The sequence below is a fragment of the Amblyomma maculatum genome, chromosome 1, assembly GCF_055883805.1.
Source record: "Amblyomma maculatum isolate TAMU_Amacu chromosome 1, ASM5588380v1, whole genome shotgun sequence".
NCBI classification, from domain to species: Eukaryota; Metazoa; Arthropoda; class Arachnida; order Ixodida; family Ixodidae; genus Amblyomma; species Amblyomma maculatum.
In genome coordinates, this window is record NC_139344.1 from 90,596,059 (window position 1) to 90,618,541 (window position 22,483).

General features: G+C 46.5%; 1 protein-coding gene across 1 annotated transcript in view; it reads left to right on the forward strand.

Moving 5' to 3' along the window:
• The window catches only part of LOC146203157 (MAM and LDL-receptor class A domain-containing protein 1-like), a 138,914-nt gene that overhangs the window by 69,839 nt on the left and 46,592 nt on the right, over positions 1–22,483 (forward strand). The window contains exons 39-43 of the mRNA XM_084588544.1: positions 12,670–12,904; positions 13,956–17,615; positions 19,351–20,211; positions 21,284–21,564; positions 22,260–22,382. Of these exons, the coding sequence (XP_084444670.1) occupies positions 12,670–12,904; positions 13,956–17,615; positions 19,351–20,211; positions 21,284–21,564; positions 22,260–22,382 (5,160 nt within the window). The remainder of the gene's footprint in view (positions 1–12,669; positions 12,905–13,955; positions 17,616–19,350; positions 20,212–21,283; positions 21,565–22,259; positions 22,383–22,483) is intronic.

Here is a 22,483-nt window from a genome sequence, read left to right on the forward strand (position 1 = left end):
CGCGAAATGAAAACGACATAAGGCACGAGATCAGTAGGAAACAACGAGAAGGGACAGCGATAAAAGTTAATAAATATGAAAGCGCGACGCATACGCGCCAAGGATGCCACCGCTGTTCTCGCGTGGCTAGATCAAGAAGGCCTACACAACCTCTCGAGCGAAATATCTCGCGTGCCAGTACGGCGGCCGGGTTTGCGTAATGGCGTTGCGTGTGTCTTCGATCATGCAATTTAGCTGTGCATGATGCAGCCTCAGCGAAGGAACGCGAAGCAATTAAATAGTAGATGGATAGCTGACGTTATTAGTTCCTGAGATCCATTTTTCCCTCTATTTCACAATGATCCTTTACTGTCACCGATTGTGCATCCTCGTTCTATTTCCGAGCGCCGAAGTTTCTGTTGTCAAGGCTCCAACACTCAACAACGGTGCTTACCTTCACGTCCCGGCTTTGTGAGCTGAAGGAAATAAGTTGGGCGAAGGCATTGCGTGTGCCCCGACGTGTGCACTTTTGGCGCGCGCAAATTCTCGGAATAGAGCAAAAGAAGAAAACGATAAAAGATTCAGTGAAAAAAAAAAAAAAAAAGTCTTGAATCTCAGGCGCGTTCACATTTCTAACAGGGAATTTTAGCGTCAGCTGCTAAGCATGACACACTACCGTGTAACCGTTTATTACGTCATATAAAGCTATTGCGGATTGATAGAGCACACGACACGTATAGGTCGGGTCATAAATTTAAATCGCCCATGACGCCTGTTTAAATGCGTGATTAACCCCGCCGTGGTTGTGCTGTCGTTAGGACGCTCGACTACTGAGCCCAAGGATGAGGGATCGAATCCCGGCCGCGGCGGCCGCTTTTCGAAGGAGGCGGAAAGCAAGGCTGTGCAAGGGTGTGCTGTGCGATGTCAGTGCACGTTAAAGAACCACAGATGGTCGAAATTTCCGAAGCCTTCGACTACGGCGTCTCTCATAGCCTAAGTCGCTTTGGGAATTTGAAATCAAACCAAACCAAATGCGTGATCAGGTCTCCTATATAACCGCTTGGCCCAGTCACGGGTCCTGGTCGCATGAGGACGACGTCTTTTCAAAGGAAAGCCTATTAATTGCGGAGGGTTAATTGCGGCTGAGGTTTAACCCTGCTAAACCTAGTTAGGCGAAACGAAAGCATCGTTTTGATTGGGCTTTCTTTGGCTAGGCTTAGGTTTAGACATGGGCGGACATGTTTTTGCAGCGATCAAATTGCCGGAACTACGGGGTCGACGACGCCTTGAATTACAAGAGGGAGCACGTGATGTTGTATCTGCCGTCAGAGGTGAAAGGTCAAATGTCAAATCGTGGTACACCATAGCTGGTGCGATTAGCCACGTTACGATCTCTGGTTCGTCGAAGATCAATCGGCTGGACAGTTTGACCTTGGCTGATACATGGCGTAGTAAAGATTCCACCTCAAAAAGCGGAAATTTTATTTGTGCTATTTAGCCCTGCCTTCACCTGCATGCGACACCGCTGGGTGCGAGGAGGAACAAATGCTGCGCCACGACATGAACCACATACTTCAATGGCACGCTCCACTAGCGCAGGCGGCTAGCGTTACCACTGGAATAGTCACATGTCACGCGCGTCGGCGAAATATAGGGATGAAATCTTGCCGAGCCTCTGATCACACAGTTACGTTCTCTTCAAATCCATAGGTCAGGCTTATAGCGAAAATACCCGCAACGCCAATGTCTATGAATATAGTGCTAATTTTTTGTGCGAGGCTCGAAGGCTAGCAGACTGTTCGATCAATTGGCTGCGGTCAGATTTAGAGTACTGTGAACCTGAGTACGGCAGAGAAAGAACATGGCATGTTGTCGTAGGCAGCGCCTCCACTGTTCGCTTTCCATATGCTGGCTGTAGACCAGGACTTTATTTTATTCGGGACTATAAAACAGGTTGGGGTAAAGACAGAAAGAAGAAAGACCACAAGTTAGAGCATATATACCTAGAGTTTCCGCAAATTGTCACTAACTCACAAATATATAGCCGTTTAAGATAGGAAGAAAATATGTTCAGTAATGAACTCGCAGTAATGGAGATGCAATTCAGGGCAATAATTATTATAATTACTCAGTAAATAACTTAGACTCACTAGTTAACTTCTCATCGACTCGGGGGGAGGGGGGGGGGGGTGTAGTTCTGATAGAGAGGTCGACGCCATGGACAAGACAACGCCATATCGGCTTTTGAAAGGAGAAAAACGCACTTTCTGAAGAGACCTGCATCGCCAGAAAGTCTAGCGCTATTTCAGGCATAAAGCCGGAGCTCAGCTGCACAGATGCGCAGATGCGCAGATACTACTTACGACATCAGTAAAAATGCGACGTCTGCTGATCACATTTCCCAATCACTACGACGCCAAATTTAAACTGCAAACGCTATTGTTCCACGCTATTATGATATGTTCTTTCCCTTTGCAGCTTGGTGCAAAGGATAGGCGCGTGGTCGTTACTTCTTAGAGCGACGGAGAGAACAAATTAGTGCATGACAGGGCGCAGTAGAGCGTGCAGTTGGAATTTGGCGCCTTATAGTCACCGCTACAGGTCATCAGTGGGCGCGCTGATTTTACCACGCTTTCTGAGCGTCTGATGCGCTCTGTTTCATCTTGGCGCGGAAAGCAACATTGGATTTCCTCGCGCTTTAGGGATTCCGAAAATCAGGTTCTTTTTTTTTTCTTTATTTTAAAAACTGATGATGGTCCCATCATCTTGTATATGGCTGCGAACTCCCGATTGACAGAAAACAGGAAACTTAAATAATCAAAAGGTATTCAGTGAGTTTTAGTTATTTATTAAGCAATTAAAATAACTTTTACAGGAAATCACGTCCGACGTAGCTGGGAAATTGTGTCTGAAAATATTTTTTTCCTTAACGCACTCCCTACTTTGAATTTTTTTTTGGTTAGCTGGGACATTCGGTACATGAGCTACATGTTTTGTTTGCTGCTAGCCCATTGGACAGACCTATTACACCGTTTGGCTAAGGCTGTCCTTGTCCTTTAGAATGGCGCAGGTGTCGAGGCGCCCTTGTTCACGTTAAAATGTTTCTTCCAATTCTCCGTGAACTGTCTACTTTCGCCTTCGTCTGTACGTAGTAGGCTGGCTGGCAGCGCTACAGGTATGTAAAAAACCTCGACAAGGTGTTATTCTAAATTACCCTTTGCTCAAGAGCGTGTGTGATAAAGTTATCGGAGGTGTGATAAATGTCAGAAGGGAGGGCATTTATTACGCCCATAAATCGAGTAAGCCGTATATCTGGGAACTGTTATTATAGTATTTTTCCCATTGCTACGCTGCTTGTGTGGCACGGCTGGCCTGACTCTAGAGCTGCGCGCGAAAGACACAGACTCGCCCGGAAATGGTTACCTGGAAGGTTGGATGGCGCGTTCTGGATAATGTTTCATCATATATTTGTGCAATCGAATTGTGTGGGCTGGCGACTAAATATAGCGCTCAAGACACTGTGCGCTGCTTTGTTGCGTGTTCTCGATTAAGAAACTACGCAGAAAAAATCTGTTTTCTTTGGTTAACCAAGAGTTGTTGCAGCCAGACATAATCCACCCGTTCAGAAAACGCTATCTGAAGCAAATACAGGGAGGAAAATGTGCGGAATTTAGTTTATTCGAAATTCGAAACAGGCAGCAAATGCGTAGTCGGTTTTCCAGATGCAATATATATATAAAAAAACAATGAATGTATGAAAAAATATGCTAGGCGAACCTTACTGTCGAAGAAACAAGAATGAATCGTTTATACATTATTAAAGATACAGCAGAATTCGTTTGCCGTTTCGTAAAATTTCGCCAGTGATGTGACTGAATACACGGGGAACTGCCAGCGAGCAGTAATTCAATTACATGCGGCAGAAGTTCACGCAATGTTAGTTAGTGATTAGCCACGTAGTGCGTTAACACAGGGAGACAACGCCTTCGCGAGCGCGGCGCAATTCCTGGATATTCTGCACTTAACGTAGGCTACCAAACAGAGTTTGACTGCATTGTCTTCTAGACCAAAAACAGGGCGGTAGCCGTCTGCTACTAGACACAACAGAAACAAACGCAAATTTGCGGCTGGAGTATTCGGTTGTGCTAAGCCGTTTCGATTGTGCTAAGCAAACCCAATCTTAACGCTGTTGCCGCGTAGCTACTGCGATATGTAGTGGTGCAAAAAAGAGAAGTCGCCAAAACATCGACAACCTGTGATTAAGGCGCACGAGCCCATGTGGCCGAGATAATTTTCCCTGTGGAAGCCATGCACGCAAAGGAAATGCTGAGAGCAAGTGACGCACTACGGTGAAGCCTAGCAAGTAACACTGAGGAGGAAACAAAAAAAGTGCAGGGCAGATATATGCTCAAGTTAACGTGTCTTTCATGAAGGTTCTGGCCGGAAAGGGCAAATTTGACGCAAAAAGTATGCCGTGGAACAGGACTGGGCACATCATTATATCTTATTGCCCCTCATTTTATTTTATTTTTTTCCTTCTCGTTTGGGGACCGAGGGAGACGAGACAGCCTTTGAGCCTCATTAAGTCCCATTCGTAGCCACATGTGCTTCGGTGCATGAAGTTAGTGGTTCATCAATCCGCGCATTATCATGTCGTTGTCGCGGGGTTCCAAATCCCCAGTGCGTGCGATGTTAACTGGTTGGAAAGAAGCGAACGGACGCAGTGATCGCTCATTGTAACGTAACACAAAACTTTAGGGCGTATTAATTTGCGTCACACCACCCCTACTTTTCTACTCCAGCACCTTGCCGGGCTCGGTGGTCGTCATAAGAATGCCTTCTCTTGGCGCGTATTTTCGTACGTATGGTGCAGCTCGTTTTCTTTGTTTGAAAATAAGTTTCGAATTATATATATAAAAACGAAGGCAGCAGATGAAGAGCAATGTGAGATTGCAAAGAACTTCTCAATGTTATCCACGTGCGGGAAAAAAAGGCGCCGCCATCGGGGTGAACTTTGCCTGCGAATGCACACTAATGTTTATAGACCTACCGCGCGGCCGTTAGAGTGGATTCTGCTATGGGATCAGTGCTGTTTTGCAACGTGTTCAATGTGCGATCAGTGAATTTATTTAATTTGTGTTTTTCGCGCCTCCAATGACTAAGAAGCGAGTAAATTCTTGGTGTGAGACATTTATGAAAATTATGGAAGCCTTATTTTACGGGGCCAGGAAAAGTCGTGTTGTTACCTATATGGTTGTGGCCTTTTGCACCATGAGCCGGTAAAAAAGGTACAAAGTGTCCAGTTTACGTAACTGCTCCGGTGTGTAGCGCATATTTCCCCCCAAGAAATATTTAGAAACTCAATGGAAATGTCGTCGCGTCTACACTACAAATCCAATGGCGCGCTCGTGGCCTATCGATATCTGGACGGTTGTTGTGTTCCTTCGTGGACGGTGGTAATGACAACTGAAGTGCCCCAAATTGTTACCCAAACGTTAAGCATCTCTATTCAGAAGCGCCCAAAATCAACAAGTACGATCTCCGTTTCATTTCAGCAGATCCATTTTGCCGATAACGTGCTACTAGTTCAACGTAGCCGCGTTGATAGAGTAAAACTCATTGTGCGCTGCCTGTTAGGGGTGAACGAAGTTACTCACAAGACGTGTGCACCTTTATTCACCAGAGGACGCTGCGGTAGCGTTGGCGCTGTATTTGTGAGTTGCGTGGAGAAAAAAAAAAAAACTTTTTGTCGAAAGATGGAAGTTGCTGATGAGCATGAGTCTCATCCTGATAAATAGAGAGAGAACGCATTACTTCTTCAGCACAAAAATGTTCAGTCAACACGGAACAAAGTAATCAACGAACAGACACTAAATAGGTAATGTCAGCACAAAGGAGGACAAGTATGCTTTTGCGGTGTGCAGTTTGCTAACGGGGATAAATTCGGTACTAAACGCTGTTTAGGTGCCAGAGCTATATAGTCAGTGCACACGAATTGGCAGACCCGAAATAGATTTTGACCACCAGGGTTATGTTTAAATTTCATCAATTCTCTTCTTGGACTGTGCCTATATATGTAATATAGCCTCCGCAGCAAAGATCGAGCCACAGAACTTGGGATCAGGCGCAGAGACGGGAGTTCATTTCGGACTGCAAGAAAGTGAAATTGGGTACAAGGAAAGAGAAGGGCGCAGTGACTGTTTGACTTCTGGCCGGAAATCTGAACCATACCATGCGGGTAAGGATGCGAAGGCGCTGAAGAAGAAAAAGGGGAAGTAGTACCTTAGTGCACTACTGCGGATTAATTTCGACCGCCTGGAGATATTTAACGTGCACTGACATCCTACAGCACACGGACGCCTGTTGTGTTTCACCTCCATCGAAATACAGCTGTCGCGACCAGAATTTAATGTAGATCGTCTGGCCTAGTACCCGAGTGCACTAACCAAGCGGGATTCACATGAGGGAGCTTTGGATAGGAGAGAATTGATGACGTCGCCGTCGGCCGGTGCGAGCTCCTTCCACGTCATTGTGGCCGAGAGGCGAGGGGGAAATAACCTGGTCCCCGCAGCAACCTCTGAGTTCAGTTAGCTTTTTTGCGCCATCGCGTTATTTGCCTTTGCTGGCGGCTGCCACTGGACGATTCCTTGTGGAGGGGGGAGGTTTTGTGTGCTCGAGCGAACGCTCTCCCACCCACCAGAAGTGATTGATACCATCACACTAGACCTGTACTAGCGCACAAATGCGGGGAGTTTTTGTGGTGTATGCCCGCCCCCGCACCCCCCATGAGCTGGGTGGCGCTAAAATACTGCCTCGTTTGAACCCCCCGTAATCCAAAGCCGCTGGTTCCGTAATGTAGTTACCCACGGATTTAAAGAAATTTAGCTGCGAATGGGCTTTATGGTATACTGGGAGGTGCGTTGCAGAGGCCAACGGGACGGGATGACATTGCAACGACACTGAGAGCTGTCAGTTTCCTTGCTCGAGGTTCCGGATGGGAGGTTTCGACTGGTTGCGTAAAGGGTGTTTCAGCTAAGCCTGGCGTTAATATGTCACAATAGAATTTCTGTTGTAAAGAGATGGTTTTTCATAATGGCTGACCAGTGGTCGGTGATGTGTCAAAACTGGTTAATCATACAGCGACTGCTGATGCTAACGAATAAAATGTTTAGTAAGTACTGTCTGGCTCCCGTTAATAATTAGAAATTTGCAATCGGCCTTAGATGATAGCCATTTAAGTTTTTCATAAGGTGTTAGTGATATGTGTGAGTTCTATATAGTATGACCTATATAATACCGAGATTATGAGACAGGCTGTAAAGAAGCGAGGTAGCCTAAAAAAAGTCAAGGAGAAATTAGCTACGAAGAAAAATGGAATCTCCGCTCGAGGAGCAAATCAACGCGCATGAAATTGCCGATATCGGTAGGGTAGATAACGGTCGCCGAAGAAAGCTACTCAGTCTGTGCAGTAGCCGAAATAATCACGATGCTAATGACAAGTCCAGTGGTGTTCAGAAAATGAGCATCCTGTCCTGCCATCGCATGTGCATGCTCGAGGAGGTAGAAGCACCTCGTGTGTGATCTCAACTGAACTGGCAGTCGCCTCTGAAAAGGCAGCCGTGATGCTACGCTTCCGGACTACGTTTCCGGCATCTCCAGCTGTAAATATGGCTTCACCTTCATACTTTGCCTCACCTAACGACAATCTCATAGGTAACAAGGAAAAAAGAAAAGGAAGCTTTACCACCAACGTAAAAGCGAAAAACGGCAGTTGTTGATCAAGGGAGTGTAGCATTGTAGAAAGAGGGTGGAGGTAGTGGGCTATAAAAGCCTGCTATTCTGTACACGCAGTCACAACCGCCCCGCCGTGATGGTGCAGTGGTTAGGGCGCTCGACTACTGTGCCCAAGGATACGAGATCAAATACCTGCCGCGGCAGCCGCTTTTCGATGGAGGCGAAAAGCAAGACACCTGTGTGTTGTGCGATGTCAGTGCACGTTAAAGAACTCCAGGTGGTCAAAATTTCCGGAGCGCTCCATTTACGGCGTCTGTCATAGGCTGAGTCGCTTTGGGACATTAAACCCCGCACAACAACACACAACAACAGCAGTCACAACCTCTAGCGTACCTAGAGCTTGAAAAAACAATAACATCAGCTTAATCCATAAGAAAATGGGATGCCAATGAGTTGACAAATTGCAGAGTGATCAGCGTACTGTGCGTTATTAACAAGACATTTACTAATCGCCATTCGAAGTAGATTAGCCTTATAGATTTGAAGCGACCAAAGGAACAGGCTGGCTTTAGAATGAGCTATTTGTCCGTATAACATATTCACATAATCAATGAAACAAGAGTGAAATACAAATAATTTCACCTGCCCATCTGTATATAGCCTCTATAGATTACGAGATATCATGTGACTAAATTGATATGTCGGCAGTCGTACAGACACAGCTTAACCATGGTGCAGAACAGGCATGTGTACAAGTACTGGAAAATTATATGTACAGTGGCTTCTCAGCCACCACGGTCCTCCTCAACAAAAAGGGTAACATATAAGTCTTCATGGGTGTCATGCAGAAAGAAAAAAATTATTTTCGTTAATTGCTCACCGCCTATTTACAAGAGACATTCAGAAACCAGGATTGAGGAGAAATGGAAATAGAGTTAATGGATTAATACATTAGTAATCTGCGAGTGGTTAATTACATTGTCGTACTAAGTAATTCAGTGGATTGAAGTCTGATTGAAGATCTACCCTAGCAAAACAGACTGGTGAATGTAACAATATGCAGATGCTCAGCAGTCTCGGAAGATAACTCAAGTACACGACAAACCACGAAATATTGGAAGGGGTTAGGGAATATGTCTACCCAGGTGTGATGTTCCCCACAGATCCGGACCTTGCGAGTTAAATGGTGAGTAAGAATGGGCCGGGAGGCATTTGGCGGGTTCTTTCAGGTCATGAATATCAGTTTACTAGCATCCCTCAAAATGAAATTATGTAGCAACTGAGATATAGATAAAGTTGGACCGGTTGGTTATTATTCATGTGGTTCCATCTGTGGTTTCTTAGATTAAGGTTGGTTATGTTGGATGAGGTGGGTTAAATCAGGTTCGAGTTGATCAAATTGAATTAGGGTCAGGAAGAAAGTTTGCGGGATGTGGATTTCCGGGAAAGCATTTCTTCGTTGTCTCGCTAGTTTGGCTTATATTTTTGCTCTGGATGGGCGCGCGTGTCCCCTCGTTATGCAGCACATTTGATTCTCCAGATTTACCCTACCACACAGAAATAAAACTTTTTACATGAACTCGCGTCCCGAAAACTTTGCTCCCTGACTGTATACGTGAAAAAGGGACCGCAAGGGGAGCCACAGACGAGATCCAATAACGCTATGGCGTTACACCCTTAAATGCGGACCTTAAGTGCCTTCCCTAGTGTTTGTTCCTTTGTTCCCCATTTACAACTGTCTTGAGGATGATGTCAGCTACCGAAACCAGTATTTGCGCTGGCTAGTCCGCGGCTTTCAGGCGTTCAGCTTGCAGGTTGATGCTGTCACGGGAATTATAAAGAGCGGGCTTCTCAACTGCTTGGGCGAAACAAGGCGTCGCAATGCTGCGCTGGACAAGCTTCTTGTGCGCTGGATCAAATAACACCTCTTTTATAGTATGAACATTTGCAGAACCAACATAGGCATGGCCCTTCTGAGAAGAAAACACCCTGATACTGCAGAATTCTTTCCTTCGGAACTTCGCGCGTGAACTCCAATCCGATGTTTGCTCTTTTAGAAATGATGCACCATTTCGTGTATTGAATCTTTTGTCACCCTTGCTTTACGGGTCGATGTAAAAATCATTATCGACATAACCGAAGCACATGAATGCGAAAGCAATATTGTCTCATTGTGAGCTCTATTGCGAGGGTCACTGACCTAGTTACATACATACATCTACCCTTGCTCACAAGCCGTACTAGCGTGCGTCGCGTAACCTATAGTGGTATAGCGCATTTCTGGCTCACAACCCGAGGGTCGTGGGTGGAATTCTCGGCTAAGAACCATACATTTTCTTTACGCGAAATTCATTGTGAAAACCCTTTGAGATATGCGGCGCTCTTTAGTTCAGTTTTGACGTCACGCTTTACTCAGTTTAATTCCGTGCGTAGTAAAGCCAACAATGTGAGGTGTTTGAACTTTCCGCGGGAGGTGATGTGGCTGTGGCGTAATGAGGATTTCAACGCCACTTTACCTGGAGTACGCCAACGAGCTTCGTGGTCAGTGGTATGTTTGGTGCTGTCGCGCTGAAACGTCACGGCTCATTTCATTAATAATACGATGTTCCAGCTTAAGTAGAAAGCGCGCAATGTAAGCTTTGTAACTTTTGTTTAGACGTTTTTCATCCCTTTTGCTGTTCATAATCGTCGTTAGCAATGAATCGAACTGAAAATTCTCTACCCACTTTTCGTGGCTACTTTATTCAGAAAGTTGGTGTATTTATGCAAGGGCTGCCTGCGCACAATAAGTAAATTGTTGCTGAGCTTGTTGATGCATGTTTTCCGCTAACAAGTTTAGCGCAACCGTAGCAACTGCAGCGCCGCAGTAGTAGCTGTCAGTTGGACCGTATCCGGCTTGTGTCTTCTAATTCTCTAATTGCCTTCTCTAGCGCTAAGCTCGCTTGTCGCACAAAAAGGAAATGGGAACGTTGCGCGACGAACAGATAGCGACTGACTGATGCCGCTTACGCCGCTACCGAATGAAGCGAGTTAGAACGGGATGCACGCACCATGATTCGCTGATAGCGAGCCGGCGTTTCGGCAACAGGAGAGCACCCTCACCGCCACGCAGGAAGAGAGGGGACCCCCTTCTCTTTCTGCATGGCGGCTACGGTGTTCTACGCAGTTCTACGCAGTCACGCCGATCACGCCGATCACGCCGATCACCCTTTCATTCTCCCCTACAAGAACCACCTCTCTCTCTATGCAGTCACGTTGTCTTGACTCGATCGCTAGCGGCGTCAGCGGTCGCTGCTATCTCTTCGCCGCGCAGGCAGCGACCCCCCCTTTCCTTTCCTAGTGTACTCCGGTTGCTGCGTGCGCTCCTGTCCCTATCGTTCGCCGCTGAGTGAACACCCCCCCCCCACGCCCCCCTCCTCCTGCGAGGCTCCGGTTGCCGAAGCGCCGGCTCGAACTGGGAGGCTGAAAGGGGGGCCGAGCTGGTGACGAGGCTGACGCGGCCGACGCCGACGACGATGCGAAACCCAGAAACGGGCGCCAAAGAGCTGCGCTCTAAAAAAGGAAACGAACAGCGCTGTACTGTGTAGGTAACTGTTTTCTTTTTCGTAAGTTTATACCGTAATTTCACAGCTAAGTCGGTATCTTGCGTTTTATGGGCTGGATTATGGGGGAAAAAATTTAGCTGTATATTTTTTCCGAAACTGTTCATAGCCGCTGCGTTGTCCGCGGATGCTATGAATGAGGCAGCAAAATAAAAAAAGGTCAAAGTAGCTGATTTGGGAAGCAAAGTAATCGCATCGTGACTCGCGGGGTCGTGGTTCCCTAAAATAGCCATAACGGAAGTTCCAGGTTTTCTCCACTCCTCATTCGAGAGGGAGATTCCCGACAAAGTCGTCTGTTGATTCTATCATTCTTCCTATCTTATTTTCGTATATATTTTCTTTATGGTACTGGTCGTCGGTGACCTGTGCAAACCATTTCTGACTCGTTAGCGTGCAATCTGCTCACATTTGCTAGCACGAAAAGCATGCTTCATCTCCTTGCACTCTTGTTTCCGGCCCGTAGATGGGGTTTTATTCACCGTCAGTTCCATTTTAAGTCATAGATACCACCATGATAAGTACCATCCGGGTTGCAGAAACAAATAGAGATGGCTGTCGCAACGCTAGTTGGAATCACTGCTTCCTGGAAATCGAGGTAGCAGTTAGTCAATGAGCTGCGCGGCGGTAACATATATGCACAGCGCAAATAGGCGTGGCATGCTTTACTCAGTCATTTTGAAAACAAAAATAGTGTATGGTTTTCACCGACACGCAGTTCACAGAGGGTAAAAATAAATACCTGAAATACACAGAACCCGTGGACTGTATTCCGGAAACAGGGCCCGTATTCCGAGTTTGCGTCGTTTCGAAGTGTCGCTATCTCACATTACCTCGAGTTATCTGATTGGTCGAAACGTCGGAACCGGGTGGTGTCACTACGGAACCGGAAGAGGTAGCAACATCGTGTTCCGGCGTTTCCACCAATCTGGTGACTCGAGGTCGGGGAGATAGCGACACTTTCAATAACGACGCAAACTCGGAATACGGGCCCAGGACTTCCTCTCTCTTGCGTTTCATGCGCTTAGTCTTTTCCAATTTCTGATTCTCTCGCTATTCTTTACGGAAAACAGTGTCCTAATGGTAAATTTCACTCATTATAATTCAGTATACAGGTCAAGTGGCGCTTTTTCTGAAACTACCATTTTAATCGGTCGCCTTGTTGCTTCTATTAAAAGACATAAACAACAGCATTGCACTGGCGTTTATAAAAAGTTGCCAGATTTATGTCTGAATTAACGTAAAGTTTACAATTCGTGGTTTCGCTCTGTATAATTAACTTCAACTATATGACAGTGTGCTGAAGGCGGCTACTTGAAATTGAAAGGAAGCTCTTGACTTCCCCCCTCGTTCGCAGGTACTCCTGACCGCCGAGGTGGAACAGGGTGGCACGGTGGCCGTGGGGCTGGACGATATTTCGCTCACCGATGGAGGCTGTCCGGAGCAAGGGCACTGCGACTTCGAAGGGCCTGACATGTGCGGCTGGGAGAACGCTGACAGTGGCGTGCAGAGAATGTGGGCGCGCAATCGAGGCTCCACTCCGCACTCTCTGCTTGGACCCCGCGCTGACCACACGCTGGGAACGCCGGATGGTGAGCTCTACGGCCTCTTAATTCGTCGCTCTGGGCGGAGGCATCTTGAAGCATTCACTGATATAAATATGACTAATAAAAAAAAATCGAATGTATACTCGAGCGACCTGACAAATAAGTAAGGAAATGGCTAGCAAAGTTGGTAAATGTTATTGCAGAAATTTGACCCCGGTATCACAGCGCGCGTATACGAGTTGCAAAGCTGAAGAAAACATTGACTACCTATAGGCATATTGCATTTAACATCCCATAGCTACAAGGTATTATTATAAGGGATGCAAATGGAGGGCTGCTGAAAACTTTAGATCTCCGGAGGTTTCTTTAATGTGCACTGACATCGCGCAATACCCGAAACCCTTGCGTTTCATCTCCATTAATACGCGACCTTCCTCAGCCGGGATCAAACCTGCGTCATCAGACTAAGCAGTCGAGTGCCTTAACCACCGAAACGCTGCGGCGGGGCCCTTTGATCACTCTTGTCATCCCTGCTAGCGTACAAGGTCATCCACTTTTAGCAGTAACACGATCACTGCTTTCAAAGCAACATTGCGTCCGACGCAGGCGCATTGCAATGCAAGTTTAGAGGGAGCCGCACGTACTGCTTCACACTATGACTTGCCACTAAGCCTTATCGCGTGGCCGAGTCAGATATAACGACGCTTTGATGGGTGACAATGTTACAGCTAGAAGCGGACGAGGCTCTACAACAACCTCATAACGTACTAGCTTTGCCGGATACGAGCCTATAGGCAATGACTTGTCGAAAAGTAAGGCGTTTTTAGGTCCTACATACCCATCACCGCCTAATTTACATTGTTGCTAATGTGCCTAAAGTGGCCCGTTTCTTGCTTTAAGAAGCTACGGTTTCAGTGGTGTTTGCCGAGCATTTGATTAGTATTTTTGAAAAGAAACATATTTTTATGCTTTGTAATCGCCTTCCGAGTAGATATCAACAATTATCGTGCTTTATTCCGCTGTATGCAAGCGGAATTGACTTCGCTTAAGTGCAGGCTTGTTAAGGCGTAATGATTTTCTCGCTTCTTTTTTACAGGAACGTATGTGTACTTGGACGGCAGAAACACAACTGGCGAGAACGCTTACACGGGAATATTGAAGTCTCCTCACTGGAGTGGAAGCAGCGCTTACTGCTTTTCTTTCTGGCTCTATATGCGCGGAACAGCCACCGGACCCAGCACTAGCTCTCTACGTGTCGCCATCGCCTATGATGAGCGCGAGAAAGAAAAACGAGACGCTTTGGCTGTGTTCACTGGTACCCAAGGGAAGCGGTGGTCACGAAGGAGAGTCACGCTCAAGCCTCCTGCCAACGCCTCCGCGGAATTTAGAGTCCTCTTAGCAGGTACAATTGGAGGGCCACGCGGCGGAGACATTGCCGTGGATGATGTCGAGGTGATCCAAGGTGCTTGCGACCTGAACTTGGAAGCGGACAAATTCAAATGCCACGACGGCATTACCTTTGTGAATGTTTCTCAGGTGTGCGACTTCAAGAAAGACTGCCCAGGAAGCGGCGATGACGAGCAGCTTTGCGGCCAGTGTGACTTTGATGTTGACACTTGTGGTTGGTCCAGTAAAGATAACTGGAAATGGACGTTAGCAAAGGACACTGAACACAATTCGTCTCTCCCTAGGAAGGACCAAAGCAGAGGTGACGAAAACGGCGGCTATGCGTACAGTTTTGGACGTGGATATCTAGCGGAAGCCAGAAAGATTTTCCATAGCCCAAATGGTACACACCTACTGAAGCGCTCGGCGGAAGGCTGCACTCTGTCTTTCTGGTACTTCGCTTCTGGGCGCTCATGTCATCTCAGTGTCCACAAGCACACTTTTGGATACGACGCTACTGTCTGGCTGATCGAAAAAGATGGGCAGCAGGTGTGGACAAAGGAGCGAGCTACAATTGGGCGCAGTCATTCAGAATTTAGCCTTGCATTCGAGGCTAGTTCCGGTTTGCCCATAGCTGACACATTTGTTGCCATCGATACTATCAGCTTTGAAAACTGTGCATTGCCGGCACCGTCTCCCAAAAAGTGCAATGATTCAAGCCGTTTTTTGTGTCTAGAAACAAAAGCCTGCATCAGTAAAAACCGGCTTTGTGATCATGTCGATGACTGTGGGGATGGCTCCGACGAAATGTTGGATATATGCCAGAATTACACAAGTTGCACGTACGAACCAAGAAGAGATCCATGCGCCTGGCGTTCTGTAATCGCAGAACCTGAAAGAAAGTCACCTGCATGGATAATTTCATATGTGCCCTATCGAAAGGGGGATCACACAAACACAGGCCCTCATACTGACCATACTATAGGCGGCCTTGCTTCAGGACGCGTGTTGTTATTACGTGCGTTACGACGTGATGACCGTAATAGTTCAGCTTTTTACAAAAGTCCTAACTACATAACCAATGCTGAAGAATGTTCACTCACATTTCATTACTACCTCCATGGACAAGACATTGGAGGAATCGCTCTATATGCCCAGCATGAAAACTACACAGAAAAACCACAATGGGAAAAGCTCTTCGAAGTCAAGGGCCAAAGGGGCCAACGTTGGATTCTAGCAAGAGCTATTGTTAATTCCGAGAAGCCGTTCTGTTTTGTTATCGAGGGATCACTTGGTGGCGGGTATTCCTCCGACATAGCTATCGATGATATTTCCGTGAGTCCTGGCTGCATTTCTTACAACGATACGCTTCCTAATCCAGCACCTCCCCCGATGCCAAAATGCAAAAAATCCCAATACGCGTGCAGAGATGGCGGGTGCATTTCTAACCAATTGGTGTGTGACTTCGAGGAGGATTGTGCGGATGGTTCGGACGAAGAAATGTGCGGGCCTTGCAGCTTTGAAAATGGCTCCTGCGGATGGACTGACGTGAGCAGCGGCGAAGTAACATGGCAGGTAATGCAGGCGAGGTATCTGGAAGAACCGAAAACTGATCACACTATACAGAGCGCTGCGGGTCACTTGATGACTTTAAAAAACGACGGCAACTTTGGGAGCGCGGCCGTGGTACAAAGTGCACAGCTTCCGCCATCTTCGTCTCGTTGTTTAATGAGTTTCTGGTACTATCACCCTGACGTCTTCAATGCCATCCAGCTGGATGTGCGTTATGTTTTGTCCAAAAACTACAGTATAAAGCTTGTTGAAGTAACACCTGCTAATGCTTGGACACAAATACAAGTGAACATTCCGCAGCGAGAAAAAAGAGACGCGAGAATAGCCTTCCACGCTAACGCTGCGAAATTGTACATGATTGGAAGCATCGGTATTGATGACATTTCTTTCATAAACTGCCGTCCCAGCTCCTTATTTATTGATTGCTCATTTGACAACAAGAGCAACAACAATGGCTTCTGTCACTGGCAGAAAACTGGAAATAGCAGCAACGGGTGGCAGGTCAAGTATCCGGGACCGAATCACGATGGCATAGGACCGACTGCCGACCATACCAGTGGTCGTGGTGGCTACGCTATATTTTCTACAGATAATGGGGCCCAAACGGCTTCTCTCGAGAGTGCTGAGACCCGACCGTCTGCAAAGAACACTAGCTGCCTCACTTTCTGGTACTCCATGAACAACGGAAATGCCGTCAGCTTGGTCATAGAAGCTAGAACAGTAGAAAATTCGTCGGTTAAGTTTACTCGTAAAGCCGCCGGAAGGGCTGGCTGGAACTTTGGAGAGCTTCCAGTGTCGCTTCAAGAGCCATACACTGTGACAATTTCAGCCGTCAGATTCAATAAAGCTGCAGCAGGTGCATTTATAGCCATGGACGACATTCTTCTGACAGAGGGTTCATGCCGTCGAACAGGTTTTTGTGACTTTGAAACTGACTTTTGCGACTGGAAACTTGCCAAGGAAGGGCTCAGTGATGGATGGAGACGCATTTCGCCGGGGACACAAACTGCAACGGGCCCTGACCATGACCACACTCTCAATACCTCCGATGGCCACTACGCCTTAGTCATTCCTAAGCGTCAAGGAGACAAAGCAACATTGTCTTCACCTGTCTTTGAAAACACGGGCAAGCGCTGCCTTCGGTACTGGTTCAACATGGCCGGCAATAGCACCGGAACACTTTCCGTTTACCAGTGGCTGAATGGGTCATTTCGCATTGAAGACTTGAGACCAGTATGGAAGCGCTCCGGAGATCAAAACGGTGCTTGGCGTCTAGGTTATGCAAAGCTACGTGACTTGCGTCGTTTTCAGGTGGTTATTGAGTCATTCGCCGATGTTACAAACACCGAAGGTTCTTCGTATATCGCCCTGGATGACGTGGAGTTCAGTCTCGAGCCATGTGCGGACACATTGACCTGTAATTTTGAAACCGACGCCTGTGGTTGGTTTAGTGACAGAACTAGCTCTGTCTTGCCTTGGATAAGGACTTCTGGTTACGCAGGTGTAGATCTAGGAAGACCTGACGTAGACGTAACCACATCAAGTTCTTATGGTAGTTACATGCTGGCGGACTTTGGTAACAAAAGAGAGCGTACCGAAATGGTTTTGCTGTCAGACTATGTGGATGTTCAACGCCAAAGCAGCTACTGCTTTTCACTGTGGTACATTTTCTACAATGAGTCAGAGTCTTCTCTCCTGGTCAAGAGTGTGAAAAACGGTGACACAAAAGACGCTGAAACTTTGGTAAACCTGACTTCAAGGACGACCTGGACCAAGCAAGCCATTGATATTCTGACAGGTAGGGCCTTGAAACAAATATTTCTAACACTTTCCGAGTAAACAAACATCACTGCAGGTAACACTTGAAAAAAAAAAAAAAAACTCCGAGAAGGACGGCCAAGAGGAGAATGGGGAAAGTTGGGGGAGGGGGAGGGGTCGAAATAGTAACCGGGTTTCACGTTTCAGCTGATAAAGCTATTGTTAAAAATCCCACCTTACAAAGTGACATCAATTTGTACTAATAAAATGCCCACCATGATATCAAAAATGCAGGTTTTAATTAAGACGGGGTTTCATTTAGGCGATAATCGCCAAGTGGGTCGAAATAACCAGGGAGGCGATATCCTTGGTATACCGTTTTGAGCTGACGCCGATGGAGATTTTTTGACGATTGTAAATTGTTCGTGAAAAGTCTTAATACTCATAATAAATAAGTATGTTTTATGATCTCAAACTTCATTTTAATTTGCTCATAGGAATGTAAGAAAGGTTACTGAAAAAGCATTGATAAAATTGGAAACAGGAGAAAGTAATGCCTGAATTAATATATCCCCAATGCCTTACATGTAGGGCCGCGCTTTCTCTGCCACTACCTTTAAATGCCTACAGTGTGGATGTCTGCGGCCTGCGGACTGAATGCGGGCTGCATTGAGCAAATTTCGTCCTTCGCAGGCCAGGAGGCGGAAAACAACAAACATTTGTATAAAAAGAAAAGAACGCAATAAGAAAATGAAAAGCAATGAGTGACCACAAAATAAACAGAAATCAACTAAAAATCCTCGTTCCCAGACTACACCGTCCCATTATTGCCAGAAAACAAATGTGGCGCGTGCTCGATGCTGCCTAAACTCCGGACTGGCGCCACTTCAGAATGGCTTGGAGAGAGGTACTGAAAGGGTATAACCGTTAATAAATACCCCGTTTACTTATCCTCAAAACAAAAAAAAATCTCTGGACTCATTAACGAGGGGGCGCGTAATTGTTCAGCGCCTTCCTCTTGAAGCAAGCCGATGTTCGTAAGGAGTTTACCGAGATTAAGGGGCAAATGTCTCTTTTCATGTCCACAAAGAACGTGCCGTCTGGGGACGAGGCCTTTTAGTTGATTTGAGAAACGAGTCTGGCGGTAAAGTCGATTCTTGAAGCTGGCACGTGTTTTCGAGCTTCCGGAACAAAGGATGAAATTTTTGGAGTCGGTGGGCCGCACCACACAGCTTCGCGGACCACATGTTGTCCGCAGACTATGTGTTTTGAGACCCCTGTTCAAAACAATTTCACTGGAAGCGATGCGGTGCGTGCATTCACTTTTGTGCGTTGTGTGGGTTTCGAAACATCCGCCAGACGTCTCTGGAAGTAGTCAGCAGCTTCGACCGCATGGTACTACGTTGAGATTCCTCATTTAAAATAATCAAGATTTGCCCGCTGACACGGAAAAAAATCACTGCGTGCGGTGAGAAATGTGAAATAAAATATCAGATGTTTGAAGCTGTACCTACGCATAGTTCGTTTACCTAGTGTCCTATGTTGTGGGATGGATAGAAGTCTTTTTGAGGATATTACTAATCACAGTGGAAGACGCCGTAAGTGTACTTTCCTCCCCAGCAGTAGGTTCAAAACGTTTCTATTCTGATAAAGTAACAGGCATTTCCAGGAGCTCCATTTTACACATTTAGTTTGAAAATGTGTTTTTATTTGCATATGAAAAACTGCTTTACAGCGTTTGCGTTCTGGAATTTGTTCTTTTTGTTTCCTCACAGGGGAAGAAGACCAACGCAGCTTTCAAATAGTTGCACTGCCTGGTAGAATGTCTGATCTGTCCGCGCCATCGGGAATAGCCATAGATGAAGTGGAATTCTTTTACGGAAGCTGCGGCGGAGGCACTACCGCAACAGTAGCCAAAGACAGAGCTCTGAATTATCCCCCTCACCCCTTGGATTGTGACTTTGAAGATGATGACTGCGCTTGGACTAACGGGAGTACCAACAGCCGCAGTGTTTGGGTGCGCAAACGTGCCGAACGGCACGATGGTATTCAGTTCGTTCTTCCCGAAACTGACCACACGACAAAGTCTGTTTTCGGCAGTTTCGCATACTTAGGTTTCAATTCAACGGCAGGGCCATACGGAGCGTTTAAGAAACACAACGCTGTCTTGAAGAGCGAATTCCCGTTGCACGTGAGGGACGATGGCGCGTGCTTGAAGTTCTGGTTCTTTGCTTTCGGCAATGGCGTCGCACCGTTAGTCCTTCAGGAAACAGACGCTGTAACGCGGGCCTCACGTGTACTATGGACGAACTCCTGGTCCAGAGGGCCGCAGTGGAACTATGGACAAGTCCACCTGGAAGGGGAAAAGGCCGTCTTCTTGGGCTTTGAATCCTCGAAGGCTCCTGGCGGGCACATGGCTCTTGACGACATATCTGTGAACACCGGCCAGTGTCCGACGTCGCCGTCTTGTGACTTCGAAGCAGACGACTGCGGCTGGCGTGCGAGAGAAGGCACAGAGCAGCTCCGCTGGGAAAGGATGACAGCCTGGAGTGCGACTGGTGGCAGCGACCATACCTTGGGCACTGGGGATGGTCACGTGTTTGCGGTGAATACCTCGCGTCCTACCGCCTACAAAGGTAACCCAACAGCTAGACAGCATAATTCCTCATGCGATCACTAGTCGATTACTGGAAATTAACAAGTCTAACGCCTCGACACCAGGTCTAAGCGAAGAGGTTAAACGCAGCTAGGTCAAACACGAAGAACGCTAGTTGGTGCAAGCACTCTTTATCAAATGATCTACGTGTAATGTAACATGTTAAAAAAGAAATCCTTCTATTAAGGTCAATAAGTGCTTTCGTCTGGGCTAGTTGGTTCATATTAGCAGAAAGGTAATAAACTTGCGCAAAAAGTAGAGGGAGAAAGACAGGCTCTTTGTTCCTTTACTTTAGCACAAATTCATTACGTTTGTTCTAATAGGATTAAGGATTATTTTCCTGTCACCATCCATGGAAGCGTACCCTGTTTCATACGACTACAAATTAAAGATATGCAGCTTTCACAGGAACTTAGAACGTAAAAAAAAAAAAAAAAAAAAAAAAAAACTGTCCTTAACCTGGAGCACGACTTGTCTGGTGCAGAAGCTCTACTTACCGCGCTGACAACAGTGGGTAGAACAAAGCTGGAGTCATCGACACGTCGATACGGGAACTTACTGGTCTAATTGGATTAAATCCAACTTCGAATAGTGGATAAAATAGGCTTCATCTTTCTTAGGCACATTTGCACTGTTTCCTAGTCACTGTTAGCAGTGCGACTGCCGCATAATATCGTGGCAGTTCGGCGGAAATGACATGAAAGTGCATTGTTCAGCCGCATAATAAGCTTAGTTTACTCAAAACCCCAAGGCCGCTTATGCTACGTCGAAAACTTCGTGGCGGTATCACAAAACAAAGACGTAAATTATGCGGAGCGTACTGCCGACTTCTGAGCCTAATTATTTGCGCACTCAAGCGCCATCAGTTCACAGTACACGTAGTTATATTGTCGTTATGGGCGAATTAAAATTTCATTTTCTTAGTGGAGTTCTGTACAGTCCAGCGTTTTACACCATGTTGGAACCTGCGACGCGTTCGGGCAAATTTTTTAAATATGTTAGACTGATGCTCAAACTTTAATTTTTTTTTTTCACCCTCGCTTTTCTTGCAGAAATGACAGTCACCACCTTTAGCCAAACGCAAGAGGCACGCAGCAGCCGTTGTGTTCGGTTCTGGTACCAGCTCAGCAAAGGTCACAAGCTTTCGCTGGGCACCATCGAAGGAGCCACAGAGCGTACAGAAGCCACCTTCACGAATAGTGCTTTGACCTCGGGGGGTGGTTGGCATCCAGCTCAGGTCAACATAAAATCCACACCAGCGAAGCCGTTTGAGTATTACTTGCGGGTTACTCTGGATGTCAAGGGAGGAGTCGTTGCTCTGGACGACATACAAGTGAGCACGTGAAGCTTTTGCCATTTTTTGTTCGCCTAAATTAATTCAATCCGTGTCATTTCCATATTGCATGTCTCAGTCAACCTAAAGATGAAGTAGTTTCCCTGAAGCGAAAGTTGATTAAAATCAAGAGTGCGTTATAGGCGCAGGAAGGAAAACACGTACGCACGAACCATGCGAAACGAGTGGGTTCAAGGCCTTGGCGGGAAAGAAAGAAATGTTCTTTTGAGTATGGACGTTTGTTGTAGTTTAGACGAGGGTAGAAGTCGACATGAGGGCCATGATACGATGGCTAATTAAAGGCCACAAAATAAGTCCCTGTGGCGATAGGCATTACGTAGGTTATTTAATGGTTTGGTTTGCGAAGTTGTATCTTACTCGAGCGGCCGTTATCCATAATCCGACTGATGTCACCAAAGGTGGCGATAATTTTCTCTTGCCTGCTTTTAATCCTTAAGGGAGGACTACAGATGAACCACCATGGTTTATATTACACTACTATAGTAGAGGTTGGCGTCAGAAGTAATTGCGTTTCGCTCAGAATAGGCCTACAGATTCCTCGTCCTATTGCAGTTTCGTTACGAAGGCGGGGACACTTTTTACTGCAATTGTCAACTGCAGGGCTAATGATAAATGGAAACAAATGTTTATGGCGCTTTAGCTTGGATGTGCCTTGTTTCTTACACTTTTCTCAGGTTCTAAATACCTGCCCAAGTCTTGGGTCATGCGACTTCGAAGAAGATTTCTGCTTCTGGGAAAACGTTCCAACATCTGCTGGATCAGCTTTATGGGACCGCTTTACTGGTCGCTCCCACATGGTGAGGGCTGTCAGCTCAGCACTGGCAAACATATTTGTTATAGAATATTGCTATTTCCGGTAACGAATTCTCATACACTTGTGCATTCTACTTTTCTATCT